At 40.7% G+C, this 22,267-nt stretch overlaps 1 protein-coding gene across 4 annotated transcripts in view; it reads right to left on the minus strand.

The window, feature by feature from the left end:
* prkdc (protein kinase, DNA-activated, catalytic subunit) overlaps positions 1-22,267 on the minus strand; it is a 283,563-nt gene that overhangs the window by 205,734 nt on the left and 55,562 nt on the right. For all 4 annotated transcript variants that reach the window (XM_068031803.1, XM_068031802.1, XM_068031801.1 and 1 more), the window contains exons 21-31: positions 19,535-19,691; positions 12,734-12,837; positions 12,531-12,621; positions 10,365-10,528; positions 9,715-9,861; positions 8,414-8,521; positions 7,180-7,406; positions 4,732-4,826; positions 3,650-3,749; positions 2,184-2,317; positions 1,277-1,531 (exon numbers count right to left, since the gene is read on the minus strand). In XM_068031803.1, the coding sequence (XP_067887904.1) occupies positions 1,277-1,531; positions 2,184-2,317; positions 3,650-3,749; positions 4,732-4,826; positions 7,180-7,406; positions 8,414-8,521; positions 9,715-9,861; positions 10,365-10,528; positions 12,531-12,621; positions 12,734-12,837; positions 19,535-19,691 (1,582 nt within the window). The remainder of the gene's footprint in view (positions 1-1,276; positions 1,532-2,183; positions 2,318-3,649; positions 3,750-4,731; positions 4,827-7,179; positions 7,407-8,413; positions 8,522-9,714; positions 9,862-10,364; positions 10,529-12,530; positions 12,622-12,733; positions 12,838-19,534; positions 19,692-22,267) is intronic.

Genomic DNA, 22,267 nt, shown 5'->3' on the forward strand with positions numbered 1-22,267 from the left:
CCATGGCCCCTGTCACAGGCTGTACCAGGCTGTTTGCAATCTTGGTGTCCCATTTGACTCTGATCTGACCTTCCAACTCTATATACTCTCTACCATAAAGACCACATCACTCCATCTGCTGCTAAAACCCTCATCCATGTTTTTATTACTTCCAAACTCGACTATTCTAATGCTCTCCCACCAGCCTTAAATCGTCCATGCTCAATAAACTTGAGCTTATTCGAAGTTCTGCTGCCGACACCTAACTTGCAACAAGTGCCACTCACCACCACCTTTGTACTGTACATTGCCTCCTGGCCCACCAATACCTCAAATTTAAAATTCTCATCTTCATACTGAAATCACCCCACATCCTGATGATCCCGATCTCTAACCTTCTCCAGGCCTACAAACCTCCAACTCTGGCCTCTTACACATTCCCCACTCTCTTCGCTCCATTATTGACGGCTGTACCTTCAGTCATCTAGGTCCTAAGCTCTGTATTTATTCTCTAAATCTCTCTGCCTCTCCACTTCTCTTCCCTCCTTTAAGACGCTTCTTGTAATCTGGTTATGACTAAGACTGAAGTGTCACCTCTCCCAATATCTCATTTGGCTCAGTATCAATTTTTGCCCTTTGGATATTTTCCTGTGATTTATAAATGTAAGTTTTTGCTCATACCGTGTTCGCCCTGTTCATACTGGCACTATTCTATACCCCCACCCCGATTTACACTGGCACCCTTCCCTCCTTCTTCAATTTATGGTAGTAGTATTCCTCCCAGCCCACCACGAGTTCATACCAGCTGTCATTCCCCTCTTTCCAACAAAGTTCATGCTGGCATTCTTTTCTTCTCCTCCCTCCCACTCTTAATTTGCACTGCCACTCTTTTCCCCTCCTTCTCTCCTCCCAGTTCACAGAACTGATCATCAATGATTCACCATTCACTGCGACTTTCAACCTATTGCTAATGGTGCTCTGGAGATCGAACAGTGCTGTTGCTGCAGTAGGGAATTCTTGATCTTGCGAAGCTTTTTTTTCATAAAGGTTAAGTTGGACACCACCGCAAGACAATTTACACAGATTTCATGATTATAAACAGAGTTGTGATTTTCCCTGGATTAACACAGAAGGACAGAATGGAAAATGCTGGAAAAACACTGCAAATTCAAAATCTGAAAAGTGAGACAGATAAAAATTTCAGATGTTGGCCTTCACCTAGATGAGCACAAAATCTATTCTAATTGTCCAATGGAGCAAATTGCATTGATTAAAAAGTATATAAATGCAGACTCACCCAGAAGTTTATTGGGCTGGACCAAATGCAGCCCTATGAATGTATTGTAACAATCTAGAGCTGCCAGTAACATATCCATCCACTGCAAGGCTGTTCTTACGCTGAAGGGCTCTCGCAGATCATTAAATGTGGGATGAAAAATGATTCCTGAACATCTGTCACAGTCATTACCAGCTCCCTCAAACTTATTAACCAGAAATGAAACATCATTCTTCTCTAGAATTTCATCCAACCAAGATGATGGTGTTTTGTGTTCTAAAAGCAAATACATAGGCAGTACTTATAATTACTGTTTATAATTGATTCTTAAAAGTCATATAACAACTTAAAACAGTGATGAAAAATCTGATAGCACAATGGTACTGTGAAGTCTCAATGCCACTACTAATCTAGTGCAAGTCTGATTTCCCCATCATGAGTTCGCAGTAATTTGGGAGACAATGAGTGAGAGCTAGGGATCTGGAAGAGACAAGAAATAGAAAACAGGAGGGAGGGAGAGCATTCTTGTACTTCGTGACACCAGTGCAGCATGTTAGCAGGTCACCAGCCTGCCATCTCAACTATGCAGGAGTCAAAGAGACCAGTGAATCCTCTGGAAAAAGAAATTCAAAGATCTCAGGAGTTCTTTTTTTTTTTACATGTAGCAGAAGAGTTCTTTCAGTTGAATTAATCAATCCTGGAAGACCCTGAAACTACATGAACTGAATAGAGAAACAGCAGTTAAAGAAAAATGCTGTACTTAGTAAACAAACTGTACAACTGGTAGGTTTTCATCAACACATCAAAGTTACATGCAACTTGAACATTTTCTGCTATTTTTCTAAAAATAGAACGAGAAATAAAAATAACTAATGGCATATTTATGATAAAACAAAATAGGTTTTATTTTTAAAAATGAAATGCACACCTGGCAAAAGGGGAACTAGTTCATAAAAGAGTTCCATGCATTTGTGCCGACACTCTGTTTGGGGTCGTCCGCATTGAACCAACAGCCACATGACAATGTCTGTTAAACATACTGCCTTATCAGAGGAAAATCCCCTGTGAAAACCAAACATAAAAAGGTATAAGAAAATACAGTATAGTCACAATTATGTAGTTTTGTTTACTATACAGCTACCTGTTCACACTCCTTAGTATAGATATCAGACAGGCTAATTGTACAAATTTTTGCCATGGGCAATTTTTGTTTCTAGATTGTGCCAGCTTTAGGAGTTTCTCAGTCCTTAAATTTGCAAAGAAAGCTCTTTTTACACCATCACTAGATTACTTCACATTTCATTTTTTTCCTATCTCCACTCTTCTGACTTGTGCACAGTTCTACAATTGAGAAGATATTGAGGCGACCTGGTACAAGGCTCTTATCTATACACTTCCAGAACTGGTGGTTGGAACTATATGTATGAGAATTTCTAACCCAATTATACATCTCTTCCTGTGAGCAAGTGCCTGACCTCTAATCAACATCTCACCATTCTGTATTTGGGCTACTGCAATCTGCAGGTCAACTTCATTCAGCAGCAGCACACTGAAGTGTTAACACAACATTACCTTTATACATACATAATTCCAAATTAAGAATAGTTTCTATCACAGCATGTATGATGTGAGTTTTCAGTGGGTTCTGTGATTTCTAAGATGGCCAATTTAAGTGTCAAACTAATATACAATTTTAAACTGTAGCACTGTGACAGTTAGCAACTGTTAAAAGACTGTTCGGACTCTCTTTTTCACCTACAGCCAGAACAGCACTTCATTCTGTTATTCTGGGGATGGAATCAAAATTTGGTTCCAGAGTGCAAAGGGTAACACCTAGTTGGCTGTGTTATCCTGCCCACTTTTTAAAGGCTAGTACACAAGTTTCCTTGATAACAGAGGATGTTTATCCAGTGTATAGTTGATTTGTACAGACCAGAAAGGTTACCAAGTTCAACTCTCCTCCCTATTTATTGAGTTAGTTATCTCAGCCAGGGCTGTAGTGGGGACAATATATTTGGTCTCAGTACCTTTGGTTTAGAAAAAGGGATGGGGGGGTGCAAATTGGCTAGGGTTTGCAATCCTGATGACCTCATTTGGAAAAACAGGTGTTGAAGAGTGAAAATAAAATTGGGTTTTGGTTATGATGCCACCCAGTCGAATAGCTTGCTGAAATTCACCATCAAGGTTGATGCAAGAATGTCTGACATCCATGGACCTGTTCTCCAGCAAGAAATCAACATTTTGTTTTTGGGAGCAGGGTGTGGGGAAGCAAAGGGACAAATAAACTGACCTAATATTTGTTTTTAATTGTTCCACATACAACAGACTCCTTTTGGAAATATACACAACCCTTTTGACTCCAAGTTGAAAAGTTCACAGTAAACATACACAAACCTGGGCACACGCCTTTCGACACGTTTGTTCAAAGTAGGAGCTTTCTGTTTGATAATTCGTTTCAGATGATCAATACTTTCGCAGCACTGCTGAACTGTACCTAGAGAGGGAAATTACCATTTGTTTTGATTAGTAATAACTTATTTTAAAATAAAGAACAATCCTCATCATTTTGAATTCAGGGATTTCAATTATGTTTACATGGAATTATGCTATTTTTCCCAAATTAACAGCATAGGTGTTCAAATTGCACAAAAATACAATTTTTTTATTCGTTTGTGTGATGTGGGCGTCACTTTAGGCCAGCATTTATTGCCCATCCCTTGAGGTGGTGGTGGTATGATGCCTTTTTGAACCGCTGCAGTCCTTGGGGTGTAGGTACACCAACAGTGCTGGTTTCATTGCTTTTCTTAGACTTTGTAGCAGTTTGATACAACGGAGTGGCTTGCTAGGCCATTTCAGAGGGCATTTAAGTGTCAACCACATTGCTGTGGGTCTGGAGCCACATGTAGGCCAGACCAGGTAAAGACAGCAGATTTCCTTCCCTAAAAGGACATTAGTGACCCAGTCGGGTTTTTACAACAATCAACAATGGTTTCATTGTCGCACTAGAGTAGCTTTTAATTCCTGATTTATTAATTGAATTCAAATTCCACCATCTGCCATGGTGGGATTCAAACCCCTGTCCCCAGAGCATTAGCCTGGGGCTCTGAGTTACTAATCTACTGACATTACCACTATGCCACCACCTCAATTATTACTATCAACTATGCTTGAACCATTAAAACCCCAAGTAGTTTAGTGGAAATGTACTGATGTCTTAGTTATTTTACTGGGACAGGATGCACAATTCTAGGAAAAGAATGGCCAATGTGAAGTCACTCATAAAAATATGCTGAAGTGACAAGTTAGTATTCATGGACTAAGACAAATAGGCAGACAAGGTCTATAAATAAATCCATTTCCTTCCAGAAGGGTGGAATGGTTAAAATAAAAGATACAGTTTAGACAGCTTTAAAAACGATTACACTATAGAATAGTTGCATACCAATAAGTTACAGTTGATCTGACAAGAAACCTACCCAATGATTTATCATCTGCATGTGCTAGAGCAAGGCTTTCCACATACACAACCAACACTTCAAACACAAACTGCTCAACCAATGCACTTTCTTCCCTAGAAAAATAGAGAAATGTCACTGCTGGTAATTGAGAAATAAAATAAATCCTGAGTTTATTTGTACATCAGTGTGTCAGATGGCTCGGTTTAGATGTGTGAAGTCCACTTCATTCAGGAAAATGACTTCTCTAATTGAGTGCTAAATAATTAACTTTTGTTACCAATCTACGTATCAAATACAATATACTGCTTTCTATTAAAACAATAACTTGAAGTACCTTAAACAAAGAAAATGTCCCAAGATGTTTTTTTCCCGATGGGGAGGAGATTATAAATGATATAAAGAAACCGAAATGGACTAAGAGAGAGAGAGAGAAAGAGAGAGGGTGGGAGGAGGATCAAGAGCTTGTTTGAAAAGATGAGTTTGAGATGTTTTTTCAGGAGAGAGAAGTTGAGGGATTCAGGGAGGAAATTGAAGAGTATAAAACCAAGGCCCAACGGTGGGATAAAATGAAAGCGGAATGCATAAAAGGTCAAAGTTGCAGAAGATGGTCAATGGGGGTTTAGGAGATTGCAGCGATAGGGTGGGGCAAAGCTGGAGAGGCATTTTATGTTCAATGCACTGGGGAACAAGGTCCCAACCCAGGTCAGCAACTATAAGGGAGATTGATGAGCAGGATTGTGTGTAGTACTCATCATGAATGGCTGAATTTTGGCAAGTTGAACTTTATGAAGGAGGAGAATACAAGATACCAGAAACAAAACTTGTCTGAAGGTGACAAAAAGCTTTGATAAGGGTTTCAGCAGCAGTAGAGCTGAGGTAGGGGTGCAAGCAAGCAATATTGCAGAGGTGAAAGCAAATAGCACTTGAGGATAAGGAATGAGGATTTTGAAGTTCAGCAGACTTGAATAGGTGCCAAGGTTATGTGTGGTCTGATTCACCCTGAATGTGTGGCTGGGGCAGGGGAATGGAGTCAATGATGGAGAAGTGGAGTATATGATATTGGTCATTTGTAACTTTGGCCAGAGCGGTCTTGATGCCATAAGCATGGACTGAAAGGATTTGAACAAGGAATCTAGGGAGAAATGACCATGGAGCTGGGAAGTAATAACATATTCAAAGATTTTAGAGAAAGGGGAGATGAGAAATGAGGTTGTGTTGGGAAAGGTTAGGTTAAGGCCGATGGTCGTTGTTTTGAAAAATGAACAGTGACTAAACATAAAGCAGTCTTTAATAATGTTAGGAAGCATGGGATCAGGAGGGTAATTCAGTGACTGAGAACAGACTAGAGAGGAGAGCAAGAGAGCAGTAAATGGATTGTATGAAAGAGATGAACATAGAAAAAGGCAGGAAGGGAAGAGAAACTGCAAAGTGATAAGGATTCAGAACTAGAGGTTGATAGCAGGGTTGAGAAGTGGCAGAATTGCCTACACGGGTGGTCAAAACCATAGAGACAAATAAATCCCCATGAGCTCTTCATACTTGGTATTGGAGGCGAGTGGAGAGGGGACAGAGGTTGTGTAGGTAGTTAATCACAGAGAAATGGGGATGTGGTTGCGCTAGCCTTCCACCACAATCCTGGATAATGGGAGGATTTGGTTGAGGAAAGTGAGACACGTGGTTTGCCAAACCTGGATTTTGAATCAGTCGACCAATTGGGCATCAATTGTGGTCGCATTTGCAGCCATCAGGCTTAAGGGTGTGTACTGGGGGATGGAAGAGAGTGAGCTATTGGAAGCACAACTAATAACAATTGCCTAAAGGCAGACTCTCAGCCTCAGTCCTCTAACAGAATTGCACTACACATTAATGAAAAAAGAGGGAGATATACTTTCCATGAAAATTTACAGTTGCAAAATTTAGATGTGTATCACCTTAGTTTGAAAGTGCTTAATATCAACTCTGAAGCTTGCAATTTTTGAATATTTACAAAAAATATTTTGTGCGTTGATCAAAATTTTACCATTGAAAGCAGCTAACAATCTGCCAAATATTTTCATAAGATTTGAAGAATGACCGTTTTAAATAGATTTTTCAACACAAGTGAAAGGAGTACTCACGATATATCAGTAAAAGCCACCTGGCCATTTGTATTTCACACTTTAAAATTAAGGTTTTAGACTAAATAAATAAATAATTTCTTACAACTTTTTTAATGTTGTGAAATAATGTACCTCAATCTATTGTAACTGAAGATAAAAAAGCTCCAAACAATTTGATTTTAATGTGCGTTTGTAAAAGTCTAGGCAAAATGATTTTCAGTGGAGGTCACAGAACACCCCATATGCAGTTAGCTTGCACAAATCGTTCAACTCTGCTTCAAGTTGCAATACACCACTGAGGATTTGATTTTGGTCTAGATATGAAACTACCTAAAGACTACATATGTAAGGTACCAAAGAAACCTACCTGAATTCTCTGTATAAGCTGTTAAAGGCAAGGGCTGCCCCCAGTCGCTTGAAAGTATTGGGATGAAGAGCAAGGCTATAGAGTCTCTTGAAGAGTGATTTTGTATTTACTGGACTCTTCTGCTGCTGCTCTGGGGTCGTCTGTTTTATGGACCACTTGAGGAACTCTTGAACACAGTGCCCACAGAAGTCTCTCAGAGTACTGTCCACTGGATCCACAATGCCATCCTAACAAAATTAGATACTTCTCTTCAGCTTTCAGAACAAATTGAACACTACCCTACACTGCAATCTGTTTCAGGACTAAGCATTGTCCAGTAAATGAAAGTCATAATTCCCCCATCACTGGCTTAAGAATGCAATACAACTTATGGAGGTGTACTTCCACCTGTACTACTGCATTAGCTCTGTGTCCAAAACTCTGTACATTAAGCTCAGTTCAATCGACTGTGATTCAGCATGAACATTCAATGTTTAAACAAGGATTGCTCATTTCTCAGTTACCTTTCCTGCTTTTCTGGATCTACATTCAGTATTTAAATATCGGTGGACATTTTAATTAGGAAATTATTACTTGCCAACATCTTAAAAAGTAATAAATTAATTTAAATATTTGTCAATACCTCAGAAAAGAAACATTTCATAGAGAACACTAACAAACACAAAGACCAAAAGGAAAACTGTAACTGATGGAAACTTAAAATAAACATCTTGAATTTTTAAACAGTCATTTATCTAACATTACTCAGTTGCCTGGTTAATTTCACATCATGTAATCCCCTTGGTTCGCCAGCGTTCGCCAGAGCTGGCGGGCTGCCATAAAGGCGGGGCTAAAGTGTGGCAAGTCGAAGAGACTTAGCAGTTGGCAGGAAAAAAGACAGAAGCACAAGGGGAGAGCCAACTGTGTAACAGCCCCGACAAACAAATTGTTCTGCAGCACCTGTGGAAGAGCCTGTCACTCTGGAATTGGCCTTTATAGCCACTCCAGGCGCTGCTCCACACACCACTGACCACCTCCAGGCGCTTACCCATTGTCTCTCGAGATAAGGAGGCCAAAGAGAAGAGAAATCCCCTTGATCATGGCTGTTTATAAAGGTTTTGGTCTCCTTGTTTTTATAAACAAAAAAAACTTCAGTGCTATGTGGCCAAGACAGATGTTTACAATCACTGTTTACAGGGAATTAAATATTGCCTTGGGTGTTCAAATACTAAGAACACAAGAGAACAATTCTTACCAGAATAGCTTCCAGCAGTGCCACTGTATCCCGACTTTCAAATTTCCTGTTGTTAGTGAACCAATGGATAAGCTGCATAACAAGTGGTTCAAACAACTGACTGGTTACCTACATATAATTGTAAAAAACACATTATATTAAGGCTCTAATCTTTGCATAAAGCCAACATGGTGCAGACATTATCAGCTACTTATGGTATGTACAATACACAAAATATAGAAGGAAAAGGAGCACACTCCTCTCTGGAGAGCCAGTTTAAGTTGAGGGATTCTCTCCAGTGTGTTAACCATGGAGTGAATTACCACAATCAAATCTTCAGAGTAGATACAATTGTGAAATTTTCTCATTATGCTAAAGGAAAACTTCAAAATATCAATGGAGCATATTTATTCAATACTATTTACATTCCACAAATGAAACTACAGTGGCAATTGAGATGCACATACTTGATTTTTAAAAAAAATCTTGTTCATTGTTACAATCAGAGCACAAAAAGGTGTCGGGGATGCTGGGATCTGGGATTAGTGAGAGACATGTTTCAGGTAGCTGGAAATATTGGGAATAGCATATTAGGAATATGGTGGGAATGCTGGGGTTTGTAGTGGTTGGATGGTGGTCTGGAAGCATGGCAGCATTGACATGAGGTGGAGAGGTATGAGGTTTATTGGGAGTGAAACAGTCGAGTGGGAGTTGAAGGGGGGGGTGGGGGGGAGAGACACTCAACTGGTGACTGGGAGAAGTGGTTGAGGTGCTGCATCTGATAACAATGGGCAAGGGGAGCCTGGTGTGGAACTATTGGCAGGAAAGAGCTGGGGTCCAGGGCCATTAACAGGGGAGATTATGATCTGGGAGTGGGGCAGCAGTACAACAGTGTGAAAGTTCATGTGAGTTCCTGAGAGGATTGAGGAGAGTGGTTTTGGGGTGCAAGAGCATTGGGGAGTGCGTGTAGGAGAATGAAGGCTGGATCGACTTCCTCCCCCTCAGCTTTTTTGGAAGAGTGGCTTTCCAACATGGATGCAGCAAGGTTCACATCCAGTAAAATAAAAACAGGCAGGTGGCTCAGTGGTATCCTACCCTGGAGACACAAATCAGGAGGACTTAATCAGAGATAACGATAATAAATAGGCAAGTTTAAACAAGCGACAGAAAATTCATGACAGGAATTGTGTTACAAGTATGCTATACTTTTAATCTATGAATTATAGATAGATTTTTATCTACCACAGATTAAACTTTAATTAAAACAAGTTAATAAATAATCCATCGCATTGCTCCTACACTTAGGCCCATAGCATTCTTACCTTATCCACATCACAACCGAGACGGAGTAAGACAGGATACATGTGTTTGTTCAGCTTATACATTGTTTCTTGATGTCCTTCTGAGATCTGGGATCCTTTTCCGAGCATATAAGCCACCACACTATGCAGCAGTTCACAAGCTGCAACCTGGCACGATTTATTTATAAAAAAAGTTTTAACATATTAAAAATATGAAGAAATGTTTTAAAATTTATCAGTCATAAAAAAAATTGACAAGTTGAGATTTGCAACTATGAAGTAGCTATGTAACAATCCCTTGCCTGAGAAACACACTTCTAACATGCTCACAGTGCCTCATTTTCAGTTCATGAATTGGAAAATAAGCTTACTACATCCAAAAAGTTAAGAAATTTATACACAGATAGCAATAAAATGTACAAGATAAAAATCTAAATACGTTATAAATGGTTAACTAACGCAGTATTTTATCATCTTGAGCATGGGCTGGAAGAAATGCAAATAATTTCTGGTCAGCGCAACATGGCAACTATTGAGACAATGTAGAGGATATGTTGCAAGAACAGAGCTATGGGAGCAGAATGCACTCTAACAGGCTCTCCTTCAGGTAGCAATATTGCATCTGACCAGGAACATAGTATATAACGTGGATGAAGAATATGTTGGCTTACCTTTGTCTGTCGGTCACTGGCAGAAAGCGCAAGTTCAGAGATGCGCGGTAGGAATGAATCCAAGTATATGACAGGTTTCATGTCTGCAAATGGCACTGCAAAACTCAGTGGTCTCTCTGCCACCCAGGCAACACACTTCTTCATCATTTCCTCAGAAGAAGCAGCTGTACAATTCAAGTGGGAATACATAAGCATTTCTTGAAATTTTTATGCAATACTGTAATTTACACATAACTTATTTTTGTATGAAAATTGAGAATATATTTCAAAATGCACTTTAATGACAATCTTTAGTAAAGCAGCTGCATGCTATCAATGCGGGCTAAAGCCTCTCTAACTTGTAAGGAAGTACTTCAATGCTTATGTTTAGCATTTTACAACAACAGAATCCATTTTGTAGATGTTTTACAAAACTATATAGTAATTACAATGTGAAAACAGGCTGTTCAATCCAACAGGCCTGCGTAAGAGTTTACCTTTCACATGAACAGCAATCCGAATCCCATTTCTGCCCTGTTTCCATATGGACATGCTCTCCTTTCCTTCACAAAATGAAGTATTACCTACCAAAGGTCTCTTCATTCTCATTCCTTAATTGAAATTCACCTTCTACATATAAATGACCATCGCATCATCCAACTGACATCTATATTTGTATGAAGCATTGCCCTCCAACAATCACAATGAGCACTTCATTGAGTCTGGTGTAGCCTTCACATTTCTTAAATAATGCAACATCAGTCCACAATATGCCAAGAATTGTAAGTGCGAAAAATCTGAGAATCTTTGCAGATCTTACAGTCAGCTACTGGCATCAACTAGAGTCAAAGGAAAACCCGAATGGAAAATTTCTAACGAAACACATGGCCTCAACTAAATATTGAAGGCACAAACAAAATAAGTCTATTTGCAATAATCATTAAATTAAAACTGTTTTGTAAAATTAAAATAAACTCTGCAAAAGAACCAGAAACAAATACCAGTTAAAGATTGTAAGGGATTTATCCTGTGTGCAAAGGAGTCTGGCGCCATCAACACGAATGGTCCAGAATGAAGGAGTATACACAGTGGCAAAGAGCACCTGAACAAGATGCTCCCTACATAATACACGTGTTTTACATGGCCAGTGTCCTAGGTATTAGGTGGTACCCACTGTTGGGTGAATACACGGCTGAGGAATGAATCAGACTTCATTTACAAAATATAAATTTCCTATAGTAATAAATAATGAGGTACAAGAAGAAAGATAGGACACCTCGAATCCTACTTTCAGGATGACAAATATTATGGAAAAATTAGCCTATATCAAAGCACTTCCTTAAATAATTAACAGCTTTAAAAGAGAATGTGAGCACCAGGTGCTTAGGCATCAAATTTTGATGGTCATCTACCACTTCAGGCCAAGTGAGAGATTGGGAGCTGGATAATGTGTACCCAGGAATTCATGTGGCTACAACTGGTCCTATAAAGTGAAGAACTAGGAATTGATCTTCCACTAATATTCCCTTCCTTACTGTGGGAAGCATATGGCATCCAGTTGGCATATCCTCACATTTAGTAAGTGAGGTGACATAGGAACATATCACCCATTGAAAGAAATGTAAACAAAAATTGGGCTGCGCAGTGGTTAGCATCGCAGCCTCACAGCTCCAGGGACCCGGGTTCGATTCTGGATACTGCCTGTGTGGAGTTTGCAAGTTCTCCCTGTGACCGCGTGGGTTTTCGCCGGGTGTTCCGGTTTCCTCCCACAGCCAAAGACTTGCAGGTGATAGGTAAATTGGCCGTTGTAAATTGCCCCTAGTGTAGGTATGTGGTAATGAAATATATATGCACAAGTGGGGATGTGGTAGGAATATGGGATTAGTGTAGGATTAGTATAAATGAGTGGTTGATGGTCGGCACAGACTCGCTGGGCCGAAGGGCCTGTTTCAGTGCTGTATCTCTAAACTAAACTAAACTAAACAACTGCAATTAGTATGAATATTAAGTAGGGGAACTGACAGATACATTGCCATTTCACGAGACCATTAATATTAAGTTTAAGCCCAAAGTCTAGACAAACCTAGAACAAATACAATTACACAATATCTGGCAGCCTTAAATTTCCATCTCTTTTACCTATTGTTATCAATCTATTGACATATTTTCAACTGTCATTACACCCACCTGTGACCAGACTTCGGTTAATCTGCCCCCCAAGGGACCCAAGTAACCACACTACTCTATGTCTCACAGCTGCAGCAGGGGACTCTTCACTCTGTTTCATGAGAAGAACAGTAAAACAAAGATTTAAAATCAGAATTGCATCGCTCACCAAGTATTTCGTCAATACTGGCTATAAGACCACGTTTCAAATCACAGTCACGTACCATAGAAAGAGCCTTTGCATTTTTCAGGCGACGTATAAGAACCTTGTTTCCTCCTTTACTTGAACTATTAATGCTCATCATTTCCCAGTTGTTTTCAAACTCATCTAATATGAAGTTAAAAAATGAAGTTTCCATAATTAAAATACTCAAAAATAGCTTTTTTCTTCTATCATAATGTATGGTTGCATAATTCTAAAACACAGTTAAATCCCAGTCATTTTTTCACAACAGTTGATGTCTTGAGAGGATGGTTAAATATGTATAAAATGCAAGTGTGAGCTGTGGTTCAGCTGTTAGCCTCATTCCTCTAAGTCAGAAGGTGAAGGGTTCAAACTCCACTGCAAAGGTTTGGACATATAATCCAGGCTGACATTCCAAGAACTGCTGCACGGTCAGAAGTGCTGTCTTTTAGATGATATTGTTGAAAGGGGTCTAGGGCTCCCTCTCAGCCTTCACCTGGTCTTACCGTAACAGGGTTTTATTTTATACACACCGTTTTTTTTAGCTCCCCCTTAATGAATCTTTTGTCATGCAGGCCCCCACCTGCCAAGCATGAGGGATATTAATTTCGCCACATGGACATTAAATTTCAAACTGCTGTTGAAGTTAAGAAAGAATTTGCTTTAAAAGAAATTGCCAGATCGTGGCTGGAAAGACTTTTGCATATTAACAGACAGTGCTTGGAAAGGACAAAGGACCATTCCCTGACACATTCAACCCACAATGGACTTTTGATCACCAGATGTTGAAGGTGGGGGAGCCCGCATTCCAGGTTGGCTGCTAAGATGGCCAAATACACAAACGGACATGGTCAAACCAGCTAGTCACATGACTAACCTGTTGGGGAACCTGAGTTTCTTGAATTTGTACAAACAGTTTGGGCAGAAATCAGAATGCTCCTGGACTGAGAAGATCTCTCCTGGCTGGCTCGCCACAGTCTCTCCTGTCTGCCTGCTCCCATCTCTTTCTCACAAGCCTCTGAATCCACTGAAGACACATGAATCCCAAGAGAGAAAAGTCTCCTACACCAAACAAGGTTTAAGAAGAATACTGGGCCCCAACGAAAAGCAAGATCTACCTGCAATCAAGGACTCTACAGTGAGCTTGAATAACCGTAACAACAACTCTTCAGATATTGCCTCAAACCTTTCCACTTACTTTTCTTCTGCTCTTTTCTGTCTCTATTAGCACGCGTGTATCGTGTATGTATGCTAGCATGGGGCATGGCGTGTATCCGTAGGCATTAACCAAATTCGAGTTTAAGTTCAAGTTTAATAAATTTCAACTTTTCTTCTTTAAACCTAAGAAAGCCTGTTTGTGCTAGTCTTTTTGCCTTATAATTGGAAAGCGGTGAACAAGGATTCACCAAGGGGGAGCAAAAAATACGGTGTGTTTAAAATTAAACCCTGTTACAGTAAGACCAGGTGAAGGCTGAAAGCAAACCAGAGACCTCTTTCTCACCTTTGCTTAACACCTTGCTCACTGACTTCCAATTGTAATGCAAAGAAACTGGCCAAACAGATTTTCTTAGGTTTAAAGAAAGAAGGTTGAACTTATTGAACTTAAACTCTAAATCGGTTAACACCGACAGATACGTGACGCGCCCCGCTACCATGCATACACGATACACATATGCAGATAGAGACAGAAAAGAGAATAAATAAAGTGGGAAAAGTTTGAGGTAATATCTGAAGATGGTTTTAGTTACTGTTCTTTGAGCTCGCTGTAAACTCCTTGATTATAGGTAGGTCTTGCTTTTCTTCTTAAACCTTGTTTGATGTAGGGGACTTTTCTTTCTTGAAGTTCATGTGTCCTCAGTGGGTCCAGAGGCTTGTGAGAAAGAGATGGGAGCAGACAGGAGAGGTCTTCTCACTCCAGGATCAAACAGTCTTTTATTATTGAAACTCTTTGTACAATTCAGAAAAACCCAAATTGCCAAGCAGGTTAGTCATGTGACTAGCTGGTCTGACCATGTCTGTTTGTGGATTCTCTTGTCTTAGCCGACCCTGGAATGTCTCTTCTTACACGCAATACCTGGTGCCCAAAGTCCACTGTGGGTTAAATTGGAGAAGGGAATAGCCCCTTTGTCCCTCCAAGCGCTGTCTGATAGTATACAAAAATGTTTTTTTCCAGCCACGACTGATCCTTTTAACAAGTCATTTCCTCACTCCAGCAACAGTTTAAAAGCAATATTCATATGACAAAATTAATATGCCTCATTCTTGGCAGGTGGGGGGCCTGCATGACAATATGTTAAACTGAGGCTCTGTCTACCTGGATGACCACCAGACATCAAAAAGAATCAGGCAGGTAGTGTAGGAGATCCCTGAGTGCATCTCACTCTCCAACAGGTATTCAGTTCTGAATACAGAGGAAAGTGATGCTTCACCTAGGGACTGCAGCCAGAGCCAAGTCCATGGCACCATGGGTGGCTCGGCTGCACAGGGGGGGAACAGGGAAGACTGGAAGAGCCATAGTGATAGGTGATTCAATAGTCAGGGGAACAGACAGGCGTTTCTGTGGCCGCAGACGTGAATCCAGGATGGTGTGTTGCCTCACTGGTGCCAGGGTCAAGAATGTCACTGAGCAGCTTCAGAGCATCCTGAAGGGGGAGGGTGAACAGCCAGCAGTCATGGTCCAACGACATAGGGAGAAAGAGGGATGTGGTCCTGCAGTCAGAATTTAGGAAGCTAAGTTAGAAATTAGCAAGCAGGACCTCAAAATTAGAAATCTCCAGATTACTCCCAGTGCCTTGTGCAAGCGAGTATAGAAATAGAAGGATAAGACAGATGAACGCGTGGCTGGAAAGATGGTGCAGGAGGGAGGGCTTCAGATTCCTGACACACTGGGACCAGCTCTGGGGGAGATGGGACCTGTACCGGCCGGACGGGTTGCACCTGAACAGAGTCAGGACTGAGTGCCTTGCGAGACATTTTGCTAGAGCTGTTCGGGAGCGTTTAAACTAGTTTGGCAGGGGGATGGGGACCTGAGGGTAGACTCAGCTGGGACTAAATCAGAAATTAAAATGGAAGGTGGAAAATTAATGGACGAGTCTGGAAGACAGAGGAAAAGAGGGTTAGAAAATAAAAGAAGATTTGGCAGTGCTCAAGGGTATCTATTTCAATGCAAGGAGTACAGCAAATAAAGCAGATGTGCTGAGGGCACAGATACATGGCAGTATGATATCATAGCTGTTACAGAAACATAGCTTAACGAGGGACAGGAATGGCAGCTCAACGTTCCTGGTTACAGGGTTTTCAGATGGGATAGGAGGGGGATAAGAAAGGAGGGAGAGTGGCAATTTTGGTCAAAGAAACAATTATAGCTGTGAGGAGGGATGATATGTTGGAATGTTCATCAAATGAGGCCATATGGATTGAGCTAAGGAACAAAAAAGGGGCAATCACACTGCTGGGAGTGTACTATAGACCCCCAAACAGTCAGAGGAAGATAGAAGAGCAGATATGTAGGCAAATCTCTAAGAAGTGCAAGAACAATAGGGCAGTAATAGTAGGGGATTTTAATTACCCTAATATTAACTGGGATAGTTTTAGCGTGAAAGGAATTGAGGGAGCAGAATTCTTGAGGTGCTTTCAAGAGAACTTTTTTGCCCAGTATGTAACAAGTCCAACAAGAGAGGGTGCAGTTTTAGGAAATGAAGATAGGCAGGTGGAAGGAGTGGCAGCGAGCGTGCATTTTGGTGGTAGTGATCATACTTCAGTCAGTCAGTTTTAACATAATTATGAAAAAGGACAGAGATAGAACAGGAGTTAGAGTTCTCAATTGGGGCAAGGCCAATTTTACTAAACTGGGGAGTGATTTAGCAAAAGTGGACTGGAAACCGCTACTTTAAGGTAAATCAGTGTCACAACCGTGGGAGACATTCAAAGGGGAGATTCAAGGAGCTGAGGGTAAACATGTTCCCACAAAGGAAAAAGGTGAGGTGGCCAAATCTAGAGGCCCATGGAGGTCAAGGAGCCTATAGGGTAAGATAAGGCAGAAAAGGAAAGCTTATGTCTGACACCGAGAACTCAATACTACAGAAAGCCAAGAGGGGTATAGAAAGTGGAGGGGTGAAATCAAAAAGGAAATTAGGAAAGCAAACAAAGGGCATGAAATATTGGCAAGCAAAATCAAGGTGAATTCAAAGTTGTTTTATTAATACATTAAGAGTAAGAGGATAACTAAGGAGAGTGTATGGCCCATAAAGACCAAAAAGGTAACCTATGTATAGGAGTGGAAGTTATTGGTATGGTTCTTAATGAATACTTTGCATTTGTCTTCACAAAAGAGGGGGTCAATGCAGATTTTGTAGTTAAGGAGGAAGAGTCTGAAGTATTGGATGTGATAAACATAGGGAGAGAGGAAGTATTAATGGGATTAGCATCCTTGAAAGTTGATAAATCACCAGGGCCAGATGAAATGTATCCCAGGCTGTTAAAAGAAGCAAGAGAGGAAATAACAGAGGGTCTGACCATAGTCATCTTCCAGTCCTCACTGGATACAGGTGTGGTGCTGGAGGATTGGAAAATTGCTGACATTGTACCTCTGTTTAAAAAGGGAGCGAAGGATAGACCAAATAATTACAGGCCAGTCAGTCTAACCTCAGTACAGGTTAATCAAGGCTAGTCAGCATGGATGTGTTAAGGGAAGATCTTGTTTGACCAACTTGATCGAATTTTTTGAAGAAGTAACAAGGAAGATAGATGAGGGTAGTGCAGTTGATGTGGTCTATATGCATTTTAGCAAGGCTTTTGACAAGATCTGACATGGCAGACTGGTTAAAAAAATAAAATCCCATGGGATCCAGGAAAATGCAACAAGGTAGATACAAAATTGGCTCAGTGGCAGAAAACAAAGGGTAATTGTTGATGGCTGTTTTAGTAACTGGAGGGCTATTTCCAGTGGCGTCCCGCAGGGCTCAGTACTGGGTCCCCTGCTTTTTGTGGTGTATAGTAACAATTTGGACGTAAATGGAAGGGCATGATCAAGAAGCTTGCAGACTACGCAAAGATTGGCCATTGGTAGATAGCGAGGAGGATAGCTGTAGGCTGCAGGAAGATATTGATGGTCTGGTCATATGGGCAGAAAAATGGCAAATGGAATTCAACCCAGAGAAGTGTGAGGTGCTGCATTTGGGGAGGCCAAACAAGGCAAAGGAATACATAATTAATGGGAAAATACTGAGAAGTGTAGAGGAAGTAAGGGACCTTGGAGTAAATGTCCACAGAAGGTAGCAGGACAGGTCGATAAGGTGGTTAAGGCAGCAAATGGAATCATTTCCTTTATTAGCCGAGGTATAGAATACAAGAGCAGGGAGGTTATGCTGGAACTGTATAAATCATTGGTTAGACCACAACTCGAGTACTGTGTGCGGTTCTGGTCACCTCATTACAGAAAGGATGTAATTGCACTAGCGAGGGTACAGAGGAGATTTATGAGGATGTTGCCAGGACTGGAAAAATGTAGCTATGAGGAAAGATTGGATAGGCTTGGGTTGTTCTCCTTGGAACAGAAAAGGCTGAGGGGAGATCTGAGTGAAATGTACAAAATTTTGAGGGCCTGGATAGAATGGAGGTGAAGGCTCTATTCACTTTAGCAGGGAGGTCAGTGACAATGGAGCACAGATTTAAAGTGACTGGTAGAAAAATTAGAAGGGAGATGAGGAAAAACCTTTTCACCCAGAGAGTGGTGATGGTCTGGAACTCACTGCCTGAAAGGGTAGTTGAGGCAGAGACCCTTAACTCATTAAAAAGGAGTCTGGATATGCACCTCAAGTACTGTCAACTGCAGGGCGGTGAGATTAGAATAGGTGGATCGTTTTTTAGCTGGGACAGACACGAAGGGCCGAGTGGCCTCTTTCTGTTGCTTAAACTTTGTATGATTCTACCCTGTCTGATTGACTTCATCTCACAATAGGGGAGTTCTCCCAGTCTCCGGGCTAACATTTATCCTGCAACCAACACCTAAAAAACAGATTACCTGGTTAATTCCATAATTACCGTTTGGGAGAGCTGTGCACAAATTGGCTGCCTCGTTTCCTACATTACAACAGCAACTACACTGCAAAGGTACAGTAACTGTAAAGCACTTGGGATGTTCTGAGGTTAAGAAACATTTTCACAAGATAACGAGGCAAAACTCACTTAAATTTAACATGTTCAGGTTTAGCTAGGAATTACTCCATGTTGAACATTGGTGATGTAATCCTTTGAACTGCACTGCATTGTCAAATGACTTTTTAAATAATCCTGGAATCTCCGTTCCTCATCTCCACAAATCTTTCTTCATCTATTCGCTTCACATGTTCTTTCTCATGATCCTGATGTACTGAAACTCTTTACTTTCTTCACTTCCCTTCCTGTTAAATCTGCAAGCTTTTAAAAGCCAAACTTGGATCTCATCAAACCAAGATTTCCGGATTTATTTTGTCTCTCCACTTCTCTTTTCAACTTTAGTGGTGCTCTGCATTTAGTCCTAGCCCTCCAGTCAGACTGCTGAATAAAACGACTTTACTGTGCACCTGACTATTATACTTCTCCAGCTGTATGATGTTCACCTGTTTTATAAGTCTGCTTAATATCATACTTCAACCAGTAAACTAAAATGTAATACAACAGCTCTGCATCATCTATTGTTGAATAATCACAACATGCACCCAAGTATTAAATAAACAAGTCTGAATACTTCTGCAATATTCTAAAGCACAATCCTTTATCCTAACCTTTTACACCCCTGAACAATTTTATTTAATGAATGGAAAGCTGAATGTAAAAACAGAGATGAACTGAAGGTTCTTACTTGAAGCCGCTGTTTTCAGGTAGCCATCCAGGTGTGGTAAAATGTCTTTGTAGTAAGGCTGAATGGTATGCTTGGATATACGAGTCGACCAATCCTCCAGGGCATCCAATCCAGCATCAGCAAGTGGGATATGGCTTAGGCCGAGTTTAAATGCAGTCTGATTTGGGGGGGGAAAGAGGTGCAGTGGGGAGAAAGTAATTATAATAATTTCATTTTATAACAAATTCAGTCCGTCGTGTCTACGTCAGCTCTCGAAGAACCAATCACAATCCCCTGCTCCTTCCCAGTACCCTTTTAAATTTATCTTTTGACAGAGATATCTACTTTTTAAAAAAAAAAATTATACATTCCTCTTTCACTGCTGTTGCTGGTAGGGCATTCCATATCAGAGCAACCTTCTGTGTAAGAGAAGAATATTCTCCAAGGTTGTCACATTGCTTTTCTGGTGATTTATACTGACTTGATGATCAGTGGAAATACTTTTTCCCTAACTCAACCCCTCAACTTTGAATACCTCTACCAGATCTCATTTTAATCTTCATTCTAATGAAAATAGTACCAATTTCTCTAGTTTCTCCTCAAAAATAAAACCTTTCCACCCCAATAGCATCATAGGAATCTCTTCTGTATGTTCCCTACAGCCTTGACATCTTTGCTTAACATAAGCCATCTAAACCTGGGCCAATATTTTAACTTTCGCTTAACCAATGATTTGTATGGGGGGTTTAGCATTACCTCTCTGTTCTTGTAATCCCAATTAATAAAATTGAGGATTCCATATGCTTGCTTTTTTAAAACAAACTACTAAACGGTCTATGTCCTTCTGAAACTGCTTAGTCATTTAAATATATGGACAAAAGCAATGGAGTAACCACTGACCCATGAAGGACAGCACTGTTTATATCCCTCCAGTCCTAAAAACACCCATTAACCTGTTGCCTGTCCTCTAACCAAACTCCTATTCATGTTGTGACATTTCCCAATACTACGTACCTTAATTTTATCAACAAGCCTCCTACGTGGCACTTTTATCAACTGCCATTTAACAATCCACATACACACCATCCACTCCATAGCCTTAGTCAATTCACTCTGTTCTTTTAAAAAGCTCTACATTTTTTAAAGATACAATGTGCTCTTTATTGAAGCATGCTGGTTGTCTTTAATTAACCTACACCTTTCTCAGCAAATATTATTAATATGGGATAAAATTACGGGTTCTGTAAACATACCCGCTACTAACGTTAGATGGATAGTTCTTTACATAGTATTTACAGCACAGAAACAGACTATTCGACCAAATAGGCCCATGGCTACATTTATGCTCCACATGAATCTCCTCCCAACTTCCTTCATCTGACCCATCAACATATCCTTCTATTCCTTTCTCCCTCTTCTAGCTTCCCCTTGAATGCATCTACTCAACTACTCCTTGTGGTAGCAAGTTCCACATTCCAACCACTCTATGGGTAAAAGACCTTTCTCCTGAATTCCTTATTGGATTTATTAGTGACTATCTTATATTCATGGCCCCCTAGTTCCTCAAGTGGAAACATCATCTGAATGGAGAATACGGAAACGGCGACAAAACTAATCAATTACTTTGTGTCTGTCTTCACGAACAAAGATACAGAAAATCTCCCAGAAATTATAGGAAACCAGAGGACTTGTGAAAATGAGGAACTGAAAGAAATTAGTACTAATAAAGAGGTAGTACTCGAAAAATTAACTGAAATGAAGATTGATAAATCTCCTGCACCAGATGAGCTACATCCAGAGTGTTGAAGGAGGTGACTATAGAGATAGTGGATGCATTGGTGGTTATCTTTCAAAATTCTATAGATTCTGGAAAGGTTTCTGCAGACAGGAAAGTAGCAAATGTAATCCCACTATTTAAGAAAGGAGGGAGAGAGAAAACGGGGAAATACAGATCTGTTAGTTTGATGTCAATAGTAGGGACAATGTTAGAATCCATTATAAAGGATGTAATAACTAGACACTTGGAAAATGAGCCCTCCGGGTTCACTTCATTCTCTCAGGTCTAACCCCGACATTGTGATCAAACCTGCAGACAAAGGTGGTGCTGTTGTTGTCTGGCGTACCAACCTCTACCTTGCAGAGGCTGGGCGCCAACTCGCAAGACACTTCTTCCTACCTCTCCCAGAACCATGACCCCACCACCGAACATCAAGCTACTGTCCACAGGACTGTCAGTGACCTCATCTCCTCCTGAGAGCTTCTCTCTACAGCTTTCAACTTTACAGTTCTGCAACCCCAGACAGCCCGCTTCTACCTCCTTGCTAAAATCCACAAACAGGACTGTCCTGGTAGAGTCATCGTTTCAGCCTGTTCCTGCCCTACTGAACTTATTTCTTCCTATCTTGACTCTATCTTTTCTCCCCTGGTCCAGTCTCTTCCCACCTACATCCATGACTCTTCTGATGCCCTACATCATTTTGTCAATTTCCAGTTTCCTGGCCCTAACCGCCTCCTCTTCACTATGAACGTCCAATCTCTCTACAACCTCCATCCCCAACAAGGACAGTTTGAGAGCTCTCTGCTTCTTCCTTGAACAGAGGCCCAACCAGTCCCCATCCACCACCAGCCTCCTCCGCCTGGCTGAACTTGTTCTCACATTGAACAACTTCTCCTTCAACTCCACTCACTTCCTTCAAGTAAAAGGTGTTGCTATGGGTACCTGCATGGGTCCTAGTTATGCCTGTCTTTTTGTAG

This window comes from Heterodontus francisci, chromosome 5 (assembly GCF_036365525.1).
Source record: "Heterodontus francisci isolate sHetFra1 chromosome 5, sHetFra1.hap1, whole genome shotgun sequence".
In the NCBI taxonomy this organism is placed as follows: domain Eukaryota; kingdom Metazoa; phylum Chordata; class Chondrichthyes; order Heterodontiformes; family Heterodontidae; genus Heterodontus; species Heterodontus francisci.